The following is a 20,532-nucleotide window of genomic DNA, read 5'->3' on the forward strand; positions in this document are numbered from 1 at the left end:
ACCCCCCCCGCTCTCCCCCCGCTCTCCCCCCGCTCTCCCCCCGCTCACCCCCCGCTCACCCCCCCGCTCACCCCCCCGCCCACCCCCCCGCCCACACCCCCGCCCACACCCCCGCCCACCCCCCCCGCTCTCCCCCCGCTCTCCCCCCGTTCACCCCCCCGCCCACCCCCCCGCCCACCCCCCCGCCCACCCCCCGCTCTCCCCCCCGCTCACCCCCCGCTCACACCCCCGCTCACCCCCCCGCTCTCCCCCCGCTCACCCCCCGCTCACCCCCCGCTCTCCCCCCGCTCACCCCCCCGCCCAAACTCACCCTGACGAAGGAGGCCGGGAACCACCCGGCGGCGTCGCCGGTGCAGCCCCACCACCAGGCGCGGTCGGACGCGTCGGTGACACGCAGCAGCTGGCCCGCCTGGAACGGGAGCTCCTGCGCGTCCAGAGACACGTGGTCCACAGAGCCTCGGCAAGCACCACACCTCCCTCGTCCAGCAGCTGCGGCGCACAGACACGGGGACACGGAGACATGGAGAGACACGGAGACGCAGAGCGACGCGGAGAGACGTGGTCACACAGAGACACGTGGTCCCAGAGTGCCTCGGCTAGCGCCACCCCTCCTTCGTCCAGCAGCTGCGGCACACAGACACGGGGACACGGAGAGACACGGAGACGCAGAGCGACGCGGAGAGACGTGGTCACACAGAGACACGTGGTCCCAGAGAGCCTCGGCAAGCACCACACCTCCCTCGTCCAGCAGCTGCGGCGCACAGACACGGGGACACGGAGACATGGAGAGACACGGAGACGGGCAGAGCGACGCGGAGAGACGTGGTCACACAGAGACACGTGGTCCCAGAGTGCCTCGGCTAGCGCCACCCCTCCTTCGTCCAGCAGCTGCGGCACACAGACACGGGGACACGGAGAGACACGGAGACGCAGAGCGACGCGGAGAGACGTGGTCACACAGAGACACGTAGTCCCAGAGAGCCTGGGCTAGCGCCACCACTCCCTCGTGCGACACGGAGACACGTGGAGGCGGAGAGACACTGAGACGGGGACAAAGGGACACAGAGACACGGAGACACGGAGACACAGGGGGACACGGAAACACGTGGAGGCGGAAAGACACTGAGACAGGGACACAGAGACACGGGGACACAGAGACACGGAGACACAGGGACACGGAGACACAGGGGGGCACAGGGGGACACAAAGACACGGGGACACAGAGACACGGGGACACAGAGACACGGGGACACAGAGACACGGGGGCAGAGAGACACGGGGGCACGTAGAGACACGGAGACACAGGGGGACAGAAAGACACGGGGACACGGACACACGGGGGCAGAGAGACACGGAGACATGGAGACACAGGGGGACAGAGAGACATGGGGACACGGAGACACGGAGACGCAGGGGGACAGAGAGACACGGAGACACAGGGGGACACGGAGACACGGGGGGACAGAGAGACACGGGGACACGGAGACACAGGGGGACACGGAGACACGGGGGGACAGAGAGACACGGGGACACGGAGACACAGGGGGACACGGAGACACGGGGGGACAGAGAGACACGGGGACACGGAGACACAGGGGGACACGGAGACACGGTGGGACAGAGAGACACGGGGACACGGAGACACAGGGGGACACGGAGACACGGGGGGACAGAGAGACACGGGGACACGGAGACACAGGGGGACACGGAGACACGGGGGGACAGAGAGACACGGGGACACGGAGACACAGGGGGACACGGAGACACGGGGGGACAGAGAGACACGGGGACACGGGGGCACGTAGAGAACACCGTGTTCACCGATTGCCGCCCACACGGCGGCGTCACTCACCACGGCTGCCGATCCGCCCGGGCCAGCGTGGCCAGGGTCAGGGGCAGACGAGCAGGAGCGGCACATCGCGCAGTGCGGGAGCGAGTGCAGGAGCGAGTGAAGGAGCGAGTGAAGGAGCGAGTGAAGGAGCGAGTGAAGGAGCGAGTGCAGGAGCGAGTGCAGGAGGGAGTGCAGGAGCGAGTGCAGGAGCGAGTGAAGGAGCGAGTGAAGGAGCGAGTGAAGGAGCGAGTGCAGGAGCGAGTGCAGGAGCGAGTGCAGGAGCGAGTGCAGGAGCGAGTGAAGGAGCGAGTGAAGGAGCGAGTGAAGGAGCGAGTGAAGGAGCGAGTGCAGGAGCGAGTGAAGGAGCGAGTGCAGGAGCGAGTGAAGGAGCGAGTGCAGGAGCGAGTGCAGGAGCGAGTGCAGGAGCGAGTGCAGGAGCGAGTGCAGGAGCGAGTGCAGGAGCGAGTGCAGGAGCGAGTGAAGGAGCGAGTGAAGGAGCGAGTGCAGGAGCGAGTGAAGGAGCGAGTGAAGGAGCGAGTGCAGGAGCGAGTGAAGGAGCGAGTGAAGGAGCGAGTGAAGGAGCGAGTGAGAGGAGGAGCGAGTGAGGAGCGAGTGAAGGAGCGAGTGGAGGAGCGAGTGAGGAGCGAGTGAAGGAGCGAGTGAAGGAGCGAGTGCAGGAGCGAGTGAAGGAGCGAGTGAAGGAGCGAGTGCAGGAGCGAGTGAAGGAGCGAGTGAGGAGCGAGTGAAGGAGCGAGTGAAGGAGCGAGTGAAGGAGCGAGTGCAGGAGCGAGTGAAGGAGCGAGTGCAGGAGCGAGTGAAGGAGCGAGTGGAAGGAGCGAGTGAAGGAGCGAGTGGAGGAGCGAGTGGAGGAGCGAGTGAAGGAGCGAGTGAAGGAGCGAGTGAAGGAGCGAGTGCAGGAGCGAGTGAAGGAGCGAGTGAAGGAGCGAGTGAAGGGAGCGAGTGAAGGAGCGAGTGGAGGAGCGAGTGGAGGAGCGAGTGAAGGAGCGAGTGCAGGAGCGAGTGAAGGAGCGAGTGAAGGAGCGAGTGAAGGAGCGAGTGAAGGAGCGAGTGAAGGAGCGAGTGGAAGGAGCGAGTGAAGGAGCGAGTGAAGGAGCGAGTGAAGGAGCGAGTGCAGGAGCGAGTGAAGGAGCGAGTGAAGGAGCGAGTGCAGGAGCGAGTGAAGGAGCGAGTGAAGGAGCGAGTGAAGGAGCGAGTGAAGGAGCGAGTGAAGGAGCGAGTGCAGGAGCGAGTGAAGGAGCGAGTGAAGGAGCGAGTGCAGGAGCGAGTGAAGGAGCGAGTGAAGGAGCGAGTGCAGGAGCGAGTGAAGGAGCGAGTGAAGGAGCGAGTGCAGGAGCGAGTGAAGGAGCGAGTGAAGGAGCGAGTGCAGGAAGGAGCGATGTGAAGGAGCGAGTGAAGGAGCGAGTGCAGGAGCGAGTGAAGGAGCGAGTGAAGGAGCGAGTGCAGGAGCGAGTGGAGGAGCGAGTGGAGGAGCGAGTGAAGGAGCGAGTGCGGGAGCGAGTGAAGGAGCGAGTGAAGGAGCGAGTGAAGGAGCGAGTGAAGGAGCGAGTGAAGGAGCGAGTGAAGGAGCGAGTGGAGGAGCGAGTGAAGGAGCGATGTGAAGGAGCGAGTGAAGAGTGGAGGAGCGAGTGAAGGAGCGAGTGAAGGAGCGAGTGAAGGAGCGGCACATCGCGCAGTGCGGGAGCGAGTGAAGGAGCGAGTGAAGGAGCGAGTGAAGGAGCGAGTGAAGGAGCGAGTGAAGGAGCGAGTGAAGGAGCGAGTGAAGGAGCGAGTGCAGGAGCGAGTGAAGGAGCGGCACATCGCGCAGTGCGGGAGCGAGTGAAGGAGCGAGTGGAGGAGCGAGTGAAGGAGCGAGTGAAGGAGCGAGTGAAGGAGCGAGTGCAGGAGCGAGTGAAGGAGCGAGTGAAGGAGCGAGTGAAGGAGCGAGTGGAGGAGCGAGTGCAGGAGCGAGTGAAGGAGCGAGTGAAGGAGCGAGTGCAGGAGCGAGTGAAGGAGCGAGTGCAGGAGCGAGTGAAGGAGCGAGTGCAGGAGCGAGTGAAGGAGCGAGTGGAGGAGCGAGTGGAGGGAGCGAGTGAAGGAGCGAGTGGAGGAGCGAGTGGAGGAGCGAGTGGAGGAGCGAGTGAAGGAGCGAGTGAAGGAGCGAGTGAAGGAGCGAGTGCAGGAGCGAGTGAAGGAGCGAGTGAAGGAGCGAGTGGAGGAGCGAGTGGAGGAGCGAGGTGAAGGAGCGAGTGGAGGAGCGAGTGAAGGAGCGAGTGGAGGAGCGAGTGGAGGAGCGAGTGAAGGAGCGAGTGGAGGAGCGAGTGAAGGAGCGAGTGAAGGAGCGAGTGCAGGAGCGAGTGAAGGAGCGAGTGAAGGAGCGAGTGGAGGAGGAGTGAAGGAGCGAGTGGAGGAGCGAGTGGAGGAGCGAGTGAAGGAGCGAGTGGAGGAGCGGAGTGAAGGAGCGAGTGAAGGAGCGAGTGAGGAGCGAGTGGAGGAGCGAGTGAAGGAGCGAGTGAAGGAGCGAGTGGAGGAGCGAGTGAAGGAGCGAGTGCAGGAGCGAGTGAAGGAGCGAGTGGAGGAGCGAGTGGAGGAGCGAGTGAAGGAGCGAGTGGAGGAGCGAGTGGAGGAGCGAGTGAAGGAGCGAGTGAAGGAGCGAGTGGAGGAGCGAGTGAAGGAGCGAGTGAAGGAGCGAGTGGAGGAGCGAGTGGAGGAGCGAGTGAAGGAGCGAGTGGAGGAGCGAGTGGAGGAGCGAGTGAAGGAGCGAGTGGAGGAGCGAGTGGAGGAGCGAGTGAAGGAGCGAGTGAAGGAGCGAGTGGAGGAGCGAGTGAAGGAGCGAGTGCAGGAGCGAGTGAAGGAGCGAGTGGAGGAGCGAGTGGAGGAGCGAGTGAAGGAGCGAGTGGAGGAGCGAGTGAAGGAGCGAGTGAAGGAGCGAGTGGAGGAGCGAGTGAAGGAGCGAGTGAAGGAGCGAGTGAAGGAGCGAGTGGAGGAGCGAGTGAAGGAGCGAGTGAAGGAGCGAGTGAAGGAGCGAGTGAAGGAGCGAGTGGAGGAGCGAGTGAAGGAGCGAGTGGAGGAGCGAGTGGAGGAGCGAGTGAAGGAGCGAGTGGAGGAGCGAGTGAAGGAGCGAGTGAAGGAGCGAGTGAAGGAGCGAGTGGAGGAGCGAGTGAAGGAGCGAGTGAAGGAGCGAGTGAAGGAGCGAAGTGAAGGAGCGAGTGGAGGAGCGAGAGTGAAGGAGCGAGTGGAGGAGCGAGTGAAGGAGCGAGTGAAGGAGCGAGTGGAGGAGCGAGTGAAGGAGCGAGTGAAGGAGCGAGTGGAGGAGCGAGTGAAGGAGCGAGTGGAGGAGCGAGTGAAGGAGCGAGTGGAGGAGCGAGTGCAGGGAGCGAGTGCAGGAAGCGAGTGAAGGAGCGAGTGCAGGAGCGAGTGAAGGAGCGAGTGCAGGAGCGAGTGCAGGAGCGAGTGGAGGAGCGAGTGCAGGAGCGAGTGCAGGAGCGAGTGCAGGAGCGAGTGGAGGAGCGAGTGAAGGAGCGAGTGGAGGAGCGAGTGAAGGAGCGAGTGGAGGAGCGAGTGAAGGAGCGAGTGAAGGAGCGAGTGGAGGAGCGAGTGAAGGAGCGAGTGAAGGAGCGAGTGAAGGGAGCGAGTGGAGGAGCGAGTGAAGGAGCGAGTGAAGGAGCGAGTGAAGGAGCGAGTGAAGGAGCGAGTGGAGGAGCGAGTGAAGGAGCGAGTGAGGAGCGAGTGGAGGAGCGAGTGAAGGAGCGAGTGGAGGAGCGAGTGAAGGAGCGAGTGAAGGAGCGAGTGAAGGAGCGAGTGGAGGAGCGAGTGAAGGAGCGAGTGCAGGAGCGAGTGAAGGAGCGAGTGGAGGAGCGAGTGGAGGAGCGAGTGAAGGAGCGAGTGGAGGAGCGAGTGAAGGAGCGAGTGAAGGAGCGAGTGGAGGAGCGAGTGAAGGAGCGAGTGAAGGAGCGAGTGAAGGAGCGAGTGGAGGAGCGAGTGAAGGAGCGAGTGAAGGAGCGAGTGAAGGAGCGAGTGAAGGAGCGAGTGGAGGAGCGAGTGAAGGAGCGAGTGGAGGAGCGAGTGGAGGAGCGAGTGAAGGAGCGAGTGGAGGAGCGAGTGAAGGAGCGAGTGAAGGAGCGAGTGAAGGAGCGAGTGGAGGAGCGAGTGGAGGAGCGAGTGAAGGAGCGAGTGCAGGAGCGAGTGAAGGAGCGAGTGGAGGAGCGAGTGGAGGAGCGAGTGAAGGAGCGAGTGCAGGAGCGAGTGAAGGAGCGAGTGGAGGAGCGAGTGAAGGAGCGAGTGCAGGAGCGAGTGAAGGAGCGAGTGGAGGAGCGAGTGGAGGAGCGAGTGCAGGAGCGAGTGAAGGAGCGAGTGAAGGAGCGAGTGGAGGAGCGAGTGAAGGAGCGAGTGCAGGAGCGAGTGAAGGAGCGAGTGGAGGAGCGAGTGGAGGAGCGAGTGAAGGAGCGAGTGGAGGAGCGAGTGAAGGAGCGAGTGAAGGAGCGAGTGGAGGAGCGAGTGAAGGAGCGAGTGAAGGAGCGAGTGAAGGAGCGAGTGGAGGAGCGAGTGAAGGAGCGAGTGAAGGAGCGAGTGAAGGAGCGAGTGAAGGAGCGAGTGGAGGAGCGAGTGAAGGAGCGAGTGGAGGAGCGAGTGGAGGAGCGAGTGAAGGAGCGAGTGGAGGAGCGAGTGAAGGAGCGAGTGAAGGAGCGAGTGAAGGAGCGAGTGGAGGAGCGAGTGAAGGAGCGAGTGAAGGAGCGAGTGAAGGAGCGAGTGAAGGAGCGAGTGGAGGAGCGAGTGAAGGAGCGAGTGGAGGAGCGAGTGGAGGAGCGAGTGAAGGAGCGAGTGAAGGAGCGAGTGGAGGAGCGAGTGAAGGAGCGAGTGAAGGAGCGAGTGGAGGAGCGAGTGAAGGAGCGAGTGGAGGAGCGAGTGAAGGAGCGAGTGGAGGAGCGAGTGCAGGAGCGAGTGCAGGAGCGAGTGAAGGAGCGAGTGCAGGAGCGAGTGAAGGAGCGAGTGCAGGAGCGAGTGCAGGAGCGAGTGGAGGAGCGAGTGCAGGAGCGAGTGCAGGAGCGAGTGCAGGAGCGAGTGGAGGAGCGAGTGAAGGAGCGAGTGGAGGAGCGAGTGGAGGAGCGAGTGCAGGAGCGAGTGCAGGAGCGAGTGCAGGAGCGAGTGGAGGAGCGAGTGAAGGAGCGAGTGGAGGAGCGAGTGCAGGAGCGAGTGCAGGAGCGAGTGAAGGAGCGAGTGCAGGAGCGAGTGAAGGAGCGAGTGGAGGAGCGAGTGGAGGAGCGAGTGAAGGAGCGAGTGAAGGAGCGAGTGCAGGAGCGAGTGAAGGAGCGAGTGAAGGAGCGAGTGGAGGAGCGAGTGGAGGAGCGAGTGCAGGAGCGAGTGCAGGAGCGAGTGCAGGAGCGAGTGAAGGAGCGAGTGGAGGAGCGAGTGAAGGAGCGAGTGGAGGAGCGAGTGCAGGAGCGAGTGCAGGAGCGAGTGCAGGAGCGAGTGGAGGAGCGAGTGAAGGAGCGAGTGGAGGAGCGAGTGCAGGAGCGAGTGCAGGAGCGAGTGAAGGAGCGAGTGCAGGAGCGAGTGAAGGAGCGAGTGGAGGAGCGAGTGGAGGAGCGAGTGAAGGAGCGAGTGAAGGAGCGAGTGCAGGAGCGAGTGAAGGAGCGAGTGGAGGAGCGAGTGCAGGAGCGAGTGCAGGAGCGAGTGAAGGAGCGAGTGCAGGAGCGAGTGAAGGAGCGAGTGGAGGAGCGAGTGAAGGAGCGAGTGAAGGAGCGAGTGAAGGAGCGAGTGAAGGAGCGATTGAAGGAGCGAGTGCAGGAGCGAGTGAAGGAGCGAGTGAAGGAGCGAGTGAAGGAGCGAGTGCAGGAGCGAGTGAAGGAGCGAAGAAATAAGTGTGGGGGTTCTTCCCTAGCAGGGGACTCCTGCTAGGGGGTTCAGGCTGCCCTAACCCCCACCCAAAATCCCAGTATCAGGACCCCTTTCTTTTCCAACGGCTCCCTGTGTCTGCGCTGATCGTCGCTCACCCACGTCGCACATTCTCCACCCGCACGTGGGGTCACCATCCCACACCGCTCCATCCTCCGACGTCGGTCCACACCCTTGTGCGGTGTTCAAAAGCAATGTTCATCCGCGCGTGCTTCACAGAGCGACCTGCCCATCGCCCGCCTACTGTCCACCCTTGGCTGTATCACTCATCCCCTCGCCGTTCACGCGCCCGCCCTGCTCACCCACGCGTCGTCCACCCGCGATCGCTCGTCCACGTTGGTCACCTTCCCGCCCCTTTCTCACACGCTGGCTTTGCTCACCCACGCGTTGTCCACCGGCGGCCATTGTTGGGCGGTGGTGAGGACGCTAAGGCCCAGCAGTAGTGCGGTAGTGCGGTAGTGCGGTGGTGCGGTAGTGCGGTAGTGCGGTGGTGCGGTGGTGCGGTAGTGCGGTAGTGCGGTGGTGCGGTGGTGCGGTAGTGCGGTAGTGCGGTGGTGCGGTGGTGCGGTAGTGCGGTAGTGCGGTGGTGCGACACCGGTTGCAGAGGTTCGCGGTTCGACTCCGGCGGGCCGCCCCGGTTAACGCGGCGGTGCGCGCACGAGAGAGTCGACGAGCGTGGAGCGCTTCGCCCACAGCGCACGCTCCGGATCCCACGCATCACTCGAGCGGGAAACACGCAGCGGCGGCGGCAGCAACAACAACGTCGTGCCCTACCGCCAACGCTGGGCAGGACCCTCTTAAAAACGAGTCATAGGACTCGGTGAAGCCTTCCTTTCCGAATGAACGGCCGGAGTGGCTATGATGATGAAATACAATTCAAAGGTTGTTCATCCACACTGTGCATGCATTGTCCACCCGCATTGTCCACCTCCCTGTGCTCCACCTGTGCCCGTGTTGAGCACTCGGTCTTCCAGACACCCGAGTCGTCTCCTTCGCCACAGCGTGATCCACCACCACCCACCCACTCACCCACTCACCCCCTCACCCACCCACCCACTCACCCCCTCACCCACCTACACAACCACTCGCTCATTCACGCACTCACTTAACCATTCATTCACTCACCCAGCCAATCGCTCACGCAATCACCCACTTGCTCACTCTTGCACCCACCTGCTCACTCACCCCTTAACTCACTCAACCAATCACCCACCCACTAGTTTAACTATTGAGTTACCCACCCACCCACTCACTCACACACTAGTTTAACTATTCAGTTACCCACCCACCCACTCACTCACCCACTCACTAGTTTAAATATTCAGTTACCCACCCACCCACTAGTTTAACTATTCAGTTACCCACCCACTCACTCACCCACCCACCCACTAGTTTAAATATTCAGTTACCCACCCACCCACTCACCCACTAGTTTAACTATTCAGTTACCCACCCACCCACTCACTCACCCACCCACTAGTTTAACTATTCAGTTACCCACCCACCCACTCACTCACCCACCCACTAGTTTAACTATTCAGTTACCCACCCACCCACTAGTTTAACTATTCAGTTACCCACCCACTCACCCAACCACCCACTAGTTTAACTATTCAGTTACCCACCCACCCACTCACCCACCCACTAGTTTAACTATTCAACTACCCACCCACCCACCCACTCAACTCACCCACCCACTAGTTTAACTATTCAGTTACCCACCCACCCACTCACTCACCCACCCACTAGTTTAACTATTCAGTTACCAACCCACTCGCTGACCCACCTACTAGTTTAACTATTCAGTTACCCACCCACCCACTCACTCAACCACTAGTTTAACTATTCAGTTACCCACCCACCCACTCACTCACCCACCCACTCACTAGTTTAACTATTCAGTTACCCACCCACTCACCCGCTAGTTTAACTATTCAGTTACCCACCCACCCACTTACTCACCCACCCACTAGTTTAGCTATTCAGTTACCCACCCACCCACTCACTCACCCACCCACTAGTTTACCTATTCAGTTACCCACTCACCCACCCACCCACTAGTTTAACTATTCAGTTACCCACCCACTCACCCAACCACCCACTAGTTTAACTATTCAGTTACCCAATTCAATTACCCACCCACCCACTCACTCACCCACCCACTAGTTTAACTATTCAGTTCCCACCTACCCACCCACTCACTCACCCACCCACTAGTTTAACTATTCAGTTACCCACCCACCCACTCACCCACCCACTAGTTTAACTATTCAGTTACCCATCCACCCACTCACTCACCCACCCACTAGTTTAACTATTCAGTTACCCACTCACTCACTCACTCACCCACCCATTAACTCACTCAACCACTCACCCACTCCCTCCTTCAACCACTCACTCACCCTATCCACCCCCTCATTTAACTATTCACTAACCCACCCACTCACTCGCTCACCCACCCACCCACTTACCCACCCACCCACTCGCTCACTCACCCGTCAACTCACTCAACCACTCACCCACTCCCTCTTTCAACAACTCACTCACCCCACCCACCCACTAATTTAACTATTCACTCACCCACTCACACACTCGCTCACCCACCCACCCACCCACCCACTCACCCACCCACTCACTCACCCACCCATTAACTCACTAAACCACTCACCCACTCCCTCCTTCAACAACTCACTCACCCCACCCACCCACTAATTTAACTATTCACTCACACACTCGCTCACCCACCCAGCCACCCACCCACCCACCCGCGCACTCACCCGTCAACTCACTCAACCACTCACCCACTCCCTCCTTCAACAACTCACTCACCCCACCCACCCACTAATTTAACTATTCACTCACGCACCCACTCACTCACTCATTTACTCACCCGTCAACTCACTTAACCACTCACCCACTCCCTCCTCAAACCGCTCACTCACCCCACCCACTAATTTAACTATTCACTCACCCACCCACCCACTCGCTCACTCATTCACTCATCCGATTGCTCACCCGTCAACTCACTCAACCACTCACCCACTCCCTCCTTAAACCGCTCACTCACCCCACCCACCCACCACAGTTCGCCTCAATCTCTCTGCTTTCTCCCTCGCCGCACTCCACTCTGAAATCCTCTCCTCCCATCTCCATCATCACCACCGCCACCACCTCCCCCCCGCTCCATTCCCATCTCGGGACGACGCCGCTTGCCGCTTGCCGTTTTGGGTCTCAGCGGCCGAGGTCCTAATCAGCGCCACGCTCGCCCACGCCGGGCACTCGTCTCTCGACCGTCCACCCCCTGTCTGCACGGCCATCTACGTCATCCCCAACCCGCTTTGTTTGCTCCGCGCTTGTCAACCTGCCGATCGTCCACCCACGTGTAATGTTAATCCACGCCGTCCGATTTTCTTAATCCACGATGAATTTCTCCTCAATGTCCACCCATCCGCCGAGTCGTCCACCCACCCGCCACGATGTGTACCCACATCCCCCAGAGTTGTCCCCCCCCCCCGCACGCGAGCTGTCCCCCCCACCCTCCCCCACTCCCCCGAGTTGTCCACCCCCCCCGCCCCTCCCCGCCCGGCAGCTCACTGCCAGGCGAGGAGGTACATGAGGATGAGGTTTATGGCGACGAGGCCCAGCAGGATGGAAACCACGACCACGCGCTGCGTGCCCGGCTCCATGTTGCAGTGCAGCAGGCGCTGGTGCAGGCGCAGGCCCGAGGGCCTGGCCCGCTCTGCCCGCCGGTGCGCCATCGCCTGCTGCCGGACACTTGCGGCTCGGCTGCCTGCTCCGAGACACCCACTGCAGGAGACCTGCAGCTACTCAGGCGCCAGGTGGCAGGAAGCAGCTCGCGGGGCTCCCAAACGCGAGGTCTCAGCTGTTAGACGCAGCAAGTCAGCAGGTGACAGGTCCGAGGGAGCAGGCGGCCCGGTTCCAATCTCCGCTCCTCAGAGCAGCTGCACCCTCCTCCCCCCCGACTCTGCCAGTCTCCTCACCGCTCCCTCACCGCTCCCTCACCGCTCCCTCACCGCTCCCTCACCGCTCCCTCACTGCTCCCTCACTGCTCCCTCACCGCTCCCTCGCCGCTCCCTCACCGCTCCCTCACCGCTCCCTCACCGCTCCCTCCACCGCTCCCTCACCGCTCCCTCACCGCTCCCTCACCGATCCCCACAACTAATCACCACTCCCCACCGCTCCCCACCGCTCCCCACCGCTCCTCACCGCTCCCTCACCCACCCCTCACTCAATGGCTGTCATCGACGCAAGGTGACAGAGAGCGGAGGAGAGCGGAGAAAGGAAGACAATGGAGAGGGAGACAATGGAGACAACGGAGAGGAGAAGAGCGCAGACAGAGAGCGGAGAGAAAACGAGACGAAACGGAGAGAGCACGCGCAGGCAGACCACGGCGAGGGACGGAGAGGAGAGAGATAGCGGAGAGAGACAAAGCGGAGAGAGACAAAGCGGAGAGAGACGGGGGAAGAGAATCCCGTGGCGAGAGAAAGATGGAGCCCCTTGCGGAGAGAGCGAGGGAGGCGACTGTGAAAGAGGGAGGGAGGGCGAGCGGCGATGTCAGCGGGAGATGGGGGGAGCGGCACTGGAGGCTGCCGTGTGGCCGCTCGCTCCACGCGATGCTCCCTCCGTCACGGACGCCGGACGCCGACCGCGGGGGGTCCCACAGGGCGACGGTCGCACGGCCAGGAGACGGACGGGAGAGAGGGCGCAAGAGAGAGAACGAGAGAGATCTTGAAAGAAATTATCCGGAGAAATATGCGAGGGAGACGCGGAGGCCCTAGGTAGAGAGAGAGACGGAGGTTTTACGTCAGTAGAGAGGAGGAGGAAGAGAAGAGAGGAATCTGGGAGGAGGAGGAGCCGCTGTGAATATCGCCGACTGGACAGGGCGCTCACGGAGCGGCGCAGAGAGAATGAACCGGCTGTGACGTCACCGGGGGGAGGAGGAGGGAGGAAAGGATTAAACTGGGGGAAGAGGAGAGTGCAGGGAGAGGGCGGAGAGGAGGAGGAGAGGGAGAGCAGGGAGGGAGGGAAGAGCACGCGTGGAGCTGGTACAATGCAGGGGGTTTGAGCAAGGGCCGTTCCCATGACAACCAGCGGATTGCGGCTGTTGTCGGCACTTTCCAGCGGGGGCATTTGGGCCACGGAGAGTCCGGGGCACCACGGATACGATGAGAACGGCATTGGAGAGGTCTCCACGAGTCTATGGGTCTCTGTGCGAGTCTACGGGTCTCTGTGCGAGTCTATGGGTCTCTGTGCGAGTCTACGGGTCTATGTGCGAGTCTATGGGTCTCTGTGCGAGTCTACGGGTCTATGTGCGAGTCTATGGGTCTCCACAAGTCTATGGGTCTCTGTGCAAGTCTACGGGTCTCTGTGCGAGTCTACGGGTCCCTTTGTAAGTCGATGGGTTCCTGTGAAGCTGTCGGTCTCTGTGTAAGTCCGTATTGAAGGCTTTCGCGTGTCTGCCGTGCAGCAACTGCTGCTGCCGCAGGATCTGGCTGAGGGTGGACAGCGTTGACAGGGAGGAGGTGGTGGTGGCAGCGGCGGTGGTGGTTTCAGTGTTTCTGCCCACCATGACCTCTCGACCAGAACGCGTGGTGAGCAGAGAGGCCCCCTGTCTCTCCACAACCACGTGAACACTCAAGAGGGACCCCACACTTAGCAGAGGGGGGACTTGTCGATAACCATCCGGCAGTTCACATGTTTGACCGTGCCGTCTCGCCCACACCGCTCAACCACCACGCTGCAGGCCACAACTCAAAACTAAACTTTTATTTTTTTCCACCAGGTGTAAAGCCCACTGAGCGATAGAGCGCTTTCTCAGAGGCGACCTGGTCACAAATTAGAGCTCAACGTCTGGTCGCGGGGGTGAAGTGGCTCATCACGTGCACATTTATAGCAGCCAAATACTCGAAGCACATGTTTCTAAATGTGGAGAAAATCCACAGCACCACGGGGAGCGCGAGAGACACGAAGTCTCCAAATATACAGCAGCAGCAGGCGTCAGGGTCGGGATCGAACCCACAACCGCCTTGCACACCAGGCGAGGCAGATAACTCACCCACCCACTCACCACACTGCAGGTCACAACTCACCCACCCACCTGCTCACCCACCCGCTCACCCACCCACTCACCACAATGCAGGTCACAACTCACCCACCCACTCACCACACTGCAGGTCACAACTCACCCACCCACCTGCTCACCCACCCACTCACCCACCCACTCACCACACTGCAGGTCACAACTCACCCACCCACCTGCTCACCCACTCACTCACCCACCCACCAGGTCACGCCACTGCCCTGGACACCTCCCATGACCACCACCACCACCACCGCGTGTCCTCTCTCATCTACTGCTACTGTGTCACTACCCTGGTGATAGTGCTGCTTGCTGCTCCCCCCTTGGAGTTTTGGAGGGGGGGGGGTCCAGAAAGGAGGGTTCAGGGCCCGAGTGGAGCAACACCACCCAACCTCAGGGTGAGAGGTCACGGAGTCGGAGGGTGAGGTGGGTGAGGGGGGTGAGGGGTCGGGGGGGGGGGGGGCGAGGGGTCGGGGGGGGTGAAGGGTCAGGGGGGGGGTGAGGCGGCGAGAGGCCGGGGGGGTGCGGGCAGTGAGGGAGGTGAGGGGTCGGGTGAGGGGGGTGAGAGGTCGGGGGGGGGTGAGGGTTTGGGGGCGGGGTGAAGGGTCGGGGGGGGTGAGGGGTCGGGGGTGGGGTGAGGGGTCGGGTGAGGGGGGTGAGAGGTCAGGGGGGGGTGAGGGGTTGGGGGCGGGGTGAAGGGTCGGGGGGGGTGAGGGGTCGGGGGTGGGGTGAGGGGTCGGGTGAGGGGGGTGAGAGGTCAGGGGGGGGGCGAGGGGTCGGGGGGGGTGAAGGGTCAGGGGGGGGGTGAGGCGGCGAGAGGCCGGGGGGGTGAGGACAGTGAGGGAGGTGAGGGGTCGGGTGAGGGGGGTGAGAGGTCGGGGGGGGGTGAGGGTTTGGGGGCGGGGTGAAGGGTCGGGGGGGGTGAGGGGTCGGGGGTGGGGTGAGGGGTCGGGTGAGGGGGGGTGAGAGGTCAGGGGGGGGTGAGGGGTTGGGGGCGGGGTGAAGGGTCGGGGGGGGTGAGGGGTCGGGGGTGGGGTGAGGGGTCGGGTGAGGGGGGTGAGAGGTCAGGGGGGGGTGAGGGGTTGGGGGCGGGGTGAAGGGTCGGGGGGGGGTGAGGGGTCGGGGGTGGGGTGAGGGGTCGGGGGGCGGGGGTGAGGGGTAGGGAGGGGTGAGGGGTCGGGGGCGGGGTGAGGGGTTGGGAGGGGTGAGGGGTCGGGGAGGGGTGAGGGGTCGGGGGGGGGTGAGGGGTTGGAGGGGGGGGTGAGGGGTCGGGGGGGGGGTGAGGGGAGGGGTGAGGGGTCGGAAAGTGATGGTTCGCATCTCACCTCGCTCACCGCCAGCTCTTCCCCTCCCCCAACGTATCGCGGGGGGCAGCCCAGGCTGCCCTCAGCCCCCTCCTCCTCCTCGCTGCTGCTGCCCTCACTGCCCTGGTCACCCGCGGCAACACCAGCATCACGGCTTCCGTGGGCTTTACCTCCTGCACATGCACACACACAGTTACACACAAACAGTGTCACCCCCTGCACACACACACAGTGTTACCACCCCCTGCACACACACACACTGTTACCCCCTGCACACACACACACACACAGTGTTACCACCTCCTGCACACACACACACAGTGTTACCACCCCCTGCACACACACACACACAGTTACCCCCTGCACACACACACACAGTGTTACCACCTCCTGCACACACACACACACAGTGTCACCCCCTGCACACACACACACTGTTACCACCCCCTGCACACACACACACACACTGTTACCCCCTGCACACACACACACAGTGTTACCACCTCCTGCACACACACACACACAGTGTCACCCCCTGCACACACACACACACTGTTACCCCCTGCACACACACACACAGTGTTACCACCTCCTGCACACACACACAGTGTTACCCCCTGCACACACACACACAGTGTTACCACCCCCTGCACACACACACACAGTGTCACCTCCTGCACACACACACAGTGTTACCACCCCCTGCACACACACACACACAGTTACCCCCTGCACACACACACACACACAGTGTTACCACCTCCTGCACACACACAGTGTTACCACCTCCTGCACACACACACACACAGTGTCACCCCCTGCACACACACACACACTGTTACCCCCTGCACACACACACACACACAGTGTTACCACCTCCTGCACACACACACACACAGTGTCACCCCCTGCACACACACACACACAGTTACCCCCTGCACACACACACACACACAGTGTTACCACCTCCTGCACACACACACACACAGTGTCACCCCCTGCACACACACACACACAGTTACCCCCTGCACACACACACACACACAGTGTTACCACCCCCTGCACACACACACACACAGTGTCACCCCCTGCACACACACACAGTGTTACCACCTCCTGCACACACACACACACAGTGTCACCCCCTGCACACACACACACACTGTTACCCCCTGCACACACACACACAGTGTTACCACCTCCTGCACACACACACAGTGTTACCACCCCCTGCACACACACACACACACTGTTACCCCCTGCTCACACACACACAGTGTTACCGCCTCCTGCTCACACACACACACAGTGTCACCCCCTGCACACACACACACTGTTACCCCCTGCACACACACACACACAGTGTCACCCCCTGCACACACACACAGTGTTACCCCCTGCACACACACACACACAGTGTCACCCCCTGCACACACACACACTGTTACCCCCTGCACACACACACACACAGTGTCACCCCCTGCACACACACACACTGTTACCCCCTGCACACACACACACACACTGTTACCCCCCTGCACACACACACACAGTGTTACCACCTCCTGCACACACACACACACGGTGCTACAGTACCACAATATCTATCGCTCCAACTTCGACAGCAGAAATAGCCGCAGCAGTGGTCATAGTGGTGGCAGCTATAGCAACAGCAGCAGAACAAGCAGCTATAGCAACAGCAGCAGTAGATGCAGCAGTAGCAGCAGCAGTAGAAGCAGCAACAGCAACAGCAGAAGCAGCAACAGCAGCAGTAGCAGCAGCAACAGCAGAAGCAGCAACAGCAACAGCAGAAGCAGCAACAGCAACAGCAGAAGCAGCAACAGCAGCAGTAGAAGCAGCAGCAATAGCAGCAGCAGCAGGAATAATGACGATGCATAATCCTCCCCGAGTCTCAAGACTCCTTCTCAGCAGGGTGCTGCTCCACTGTGACGCTTGGCCATGAGTGTTGAATGAAGGAGTGAAGGAGTGACGGAGTGAAGGAGTGGCGGAGTGAAGGAGTGACGGATGAAGGAGTGACAGAGTGACGGAGTGAAGGAGTGACAGAGTGACGGAGTGAAGGAGTGACAGAGTGAAGGAGTGACGGAGTGACGGAGTGGAGGAGTGACGGAGTGACGGAGTGAAGGAGTGACAAAGTGACAGAGTGAAGGAGTGATGGAGTGAAGGAGTGACAGAGTGACGGAGTGAAAGAGTGAAGGAGTGAAGGAGTGACGGAGTGACGGAGTAACGGAGTGACAGAGTGAAGGAGTGAAGAAGTGACAGAGTGAAGGAGTGACAGAGTGACAGAGTGAAGGAGTGAAGGAGTGGCGGAGTGAAGGAGTGAAGGAGTGAAGGAGTGACAGAGTGACAGAGTGACAGAGTGAAGGAGTGACGGAGTGAAGGAGTGAAGGAGTGACGAAGTGACGGAGTGACGGAGTGACAGAGTGAAGGAGTGAAGAAGTGACAGAGTGAAGGAGTGACAGAGTGACAGAGTGAAGGAGTGACAGAGTGGCGGAGTAAAGGAGTGACAGAGTGAAGGAGTGAAGGAGTGACGGAGTGAAGGAGTGAAGGAGTGACAGAGTGACAGAGTGACAGAGTGAAGGAGTGACAGAGTGACAGAGTGAAGGAGTGAAGGAGTGGCGGAGTGAAGGAGTGAAGGAGTGAAGGAGTGAAGGAGTGACAGAGTGACAGAGTGACGAAGTGACGGAGTGACGGAGTGACAGAGTGACAGAGTGACAGAGTGAAGGAGTGAAGGAGTGAAGGAGTGACAGAGTGAAGGAGTGGCGGAGTGAAGGAGTGACGCTTCGCGTGGAAGGAGACCAGAGAGCACCCCGCGCGGCACACGAGGGGGCAGCACTCGCAGCTCTGCACAGATGGGTCCATGAACCCACTTGCTGTGCCGCCACGCACCCCCCGCCCATCCCTCACCGGGGCGCGCATCCCTCACGCTCTCCACGCTCCAGCTCCGCCAGCTCCCGCACCCCCAGGGGCCCCCACCCCCGCGTGGAGAGCCCCTCGGCACGGGGGGACCCCCTCTCAGCCCGCATCGGGGTCCCCTCCCTGCCCCTTCCCTCCCTCCCCTCCCTCTCCCTGTCCCTCCCTTCCCTCTCCTCCCTGTCCCTGCCCTCTCCTCCCTCTCCCTGCCCTCTCCTCCCTCTCCTCACCCTCCCCTCCCTGTCCCTGCCCTCCCCTCCCTCTCCCTGCCCTCCCTCTCCCTGCCCTCCCTTCCCTCTCCTCCCTCTCCCTGCCCTCTCCTCACCCTCCCCTCCCTGTCCCTGCCCTCCCCTCCCTCTCCCTGCCCTCCCTCTCCCTGCCCTCCCTTCCCTCTCCTCCCTCTCCCTGCCCTCTCCTCCCTCTCCTCACCCTCCCCTCCCTGTCCCTGCCCTCTCCTCCCTCTCCTCACCCTCTCCTCCCTATCCCTCCCTCACTTTCTGCATCTCCCTTCTCACGCCCTGCGCTCTCTCCTTTGTCTCCCCTCTCTTAGCCGACTCTCCCGGCCGCTCCCCCCTCCCTCTCTCCCCCCCCCCTCTCTCTCCCCCCTCACTCTCTCTCCTCCCTGCCGCTCTCCCCGCCGCTCTCGATGCGAGTCGCTTCTCCCCCTCCAGAAGCTCCCCCGGCCGCTCCTCCTCGTGTGGGTGACGTCGTTTCGTGTGGGCGGGGCCTCGTGTATAATTTACACACCCACACACCTACACACACACCTACACATCTACACCTCACACGGTCATGCACACACCTACACACACACCTACACCACACACTGTCATGCACACACCTACACACACACCTACACACACACCACACACTGTCATGCACACACCTACACACACACCTACACACACACCTACACCACACACTGTCATACACACACCTACACACACACACCTACACACACTGTCATGCACACACCTACACACACACCTACACACACTGTCATGCACACACCTACACACACACCTACACACCTACACGCCTACACGCACACCTACACACACACACCTACACACACACACCTACACACACTGTCATGCACATACCTACACACACACCTACTCCACACACTGTCATGCACACACCTACACACAAACCTACACCAGACACTGTCATGCACACACCTACCCACACACACCTACACACACTGTCATGCACACACCTACACGCACACCTACACACCTACACGCCTACACGCACACCTACACACACACACCTACACACACTCTCATGCACACACCTACACGCACGCCTACACACCTACACGCCTACACGCACACTGTCATGCACACACCTACACACCTACACCCACACACTGTCATGCACACACCTACACGCACACCTATACACCTACACGACTACACGCACACTGCCATGTACACACCTACACCACACACTGTCATGCACACACCTACACACACACCTACACACAACAACAACAACCGCCATTCCCACTAAGTGTCGTCACCACAACGCTTGTGCCAGGCCATGTGCACCTTGAGGCCACGTGAAGTGTCGAACGCCCGCTGGCCGGCCACGTGAAGTGTCGAACGCCCGCTGGCCTACACACACTCCTACATACATATTACACACACACAGCTACACACACACACACACCTATCCACACACCCTATACACACACTGCTACACAGACATACACCCCGACACACAAAGCCCTACACACACACAAAGCCCTACACACACACAGCTACACACACACCTACACACACCCTATACACACACTGCTACACAGACATACACCCCGACACACAAAGCCCTACACACACACAAAGCCCTACACACACACAAAGCCCTACACACACACAAAGCCCTACACACACACAAAGCCCTACACACACACAAAGCCCTACACACACACAAAGCCCTACACACACAAAGCCCTACACACACACAAAGCCCTACACACACACAAAGATCCCCCATGTAGCCTCAACAGAGTGCAGGGACAAGTGCAATCAGCAAAGCCCCGATGAACGTACACGGGGGGGGGGGGAGGGGGGTGGTCAGAACCACGCCAGACCGCCTTTGTCTCCCCATTTGAGGCTGAGTCGACGCAGGGGAGGCCCAGGACCGGTTTAGATAACCGTGAGCGGGTGGACGGGTTTGTCGCAAGGTGTGTGTGGTGAGTGGGGTGTGAGTGTGGTGAGTGGGGTGGGAGTGTGGTGAGTGGGGTGTGAGTGTGGTGAGTGGGGGGTGGAAGGGGCTGGTGAGTGGGGGGTGGAAGGGGCTGGTGAGTGGGGGGTGGGAGCGTGGTGAGTGGGGGGTGGGAGCGTGGTGAGTGGGGTGAGTGGGGTGTGAGCGTGGTAAGTGGGGTGTGAATGTGGTGAGTGGGGTGTGGGTGTGGTGAGTGGGGTGTGAGCGTGGTGAGTGGGGTGGCAGTGTGGTGAGTGGGGTGG

General features: G+C 61.2%; 1 protein-coding gene across 1 annotated transcript in view; it reads right to left on the bottom strand.

Annotated features, from left to right (window-relative positions):
• Positions 1-20,532, bottom strand: part of LOC144950145 (uncharacterized) — a 52,749-nt gene that overhangs the window by 820 nt on the left and 31,397 nt on the right. Inside the window, exon 7 of the mRNA XM_078880206.1 lies at positions 311-489. Within this exon, the coding sequence (XP_078736332.1) occupies positions 311-489 (179 nt within the window). The remainder of the gene's footprint in view (positions 1-310; positions 490-20,532) is intronic.

Source organism: Lampetra fluviatilis, chromosome 56, assembly GCF_964198595.1.
Source record: "Lampetra fluviatilis chromosome 56, kcLamFluv1.1, whole genome shotgun sequence".
Classification (NCBI taxonomy): domain Eukaryota; kingdom Metazoa; phylum Chordata; class Hyperoartia; order Petromyzontiformes; family Petromyzontidae; genus Lampetra; species Lampetra fluviatilis.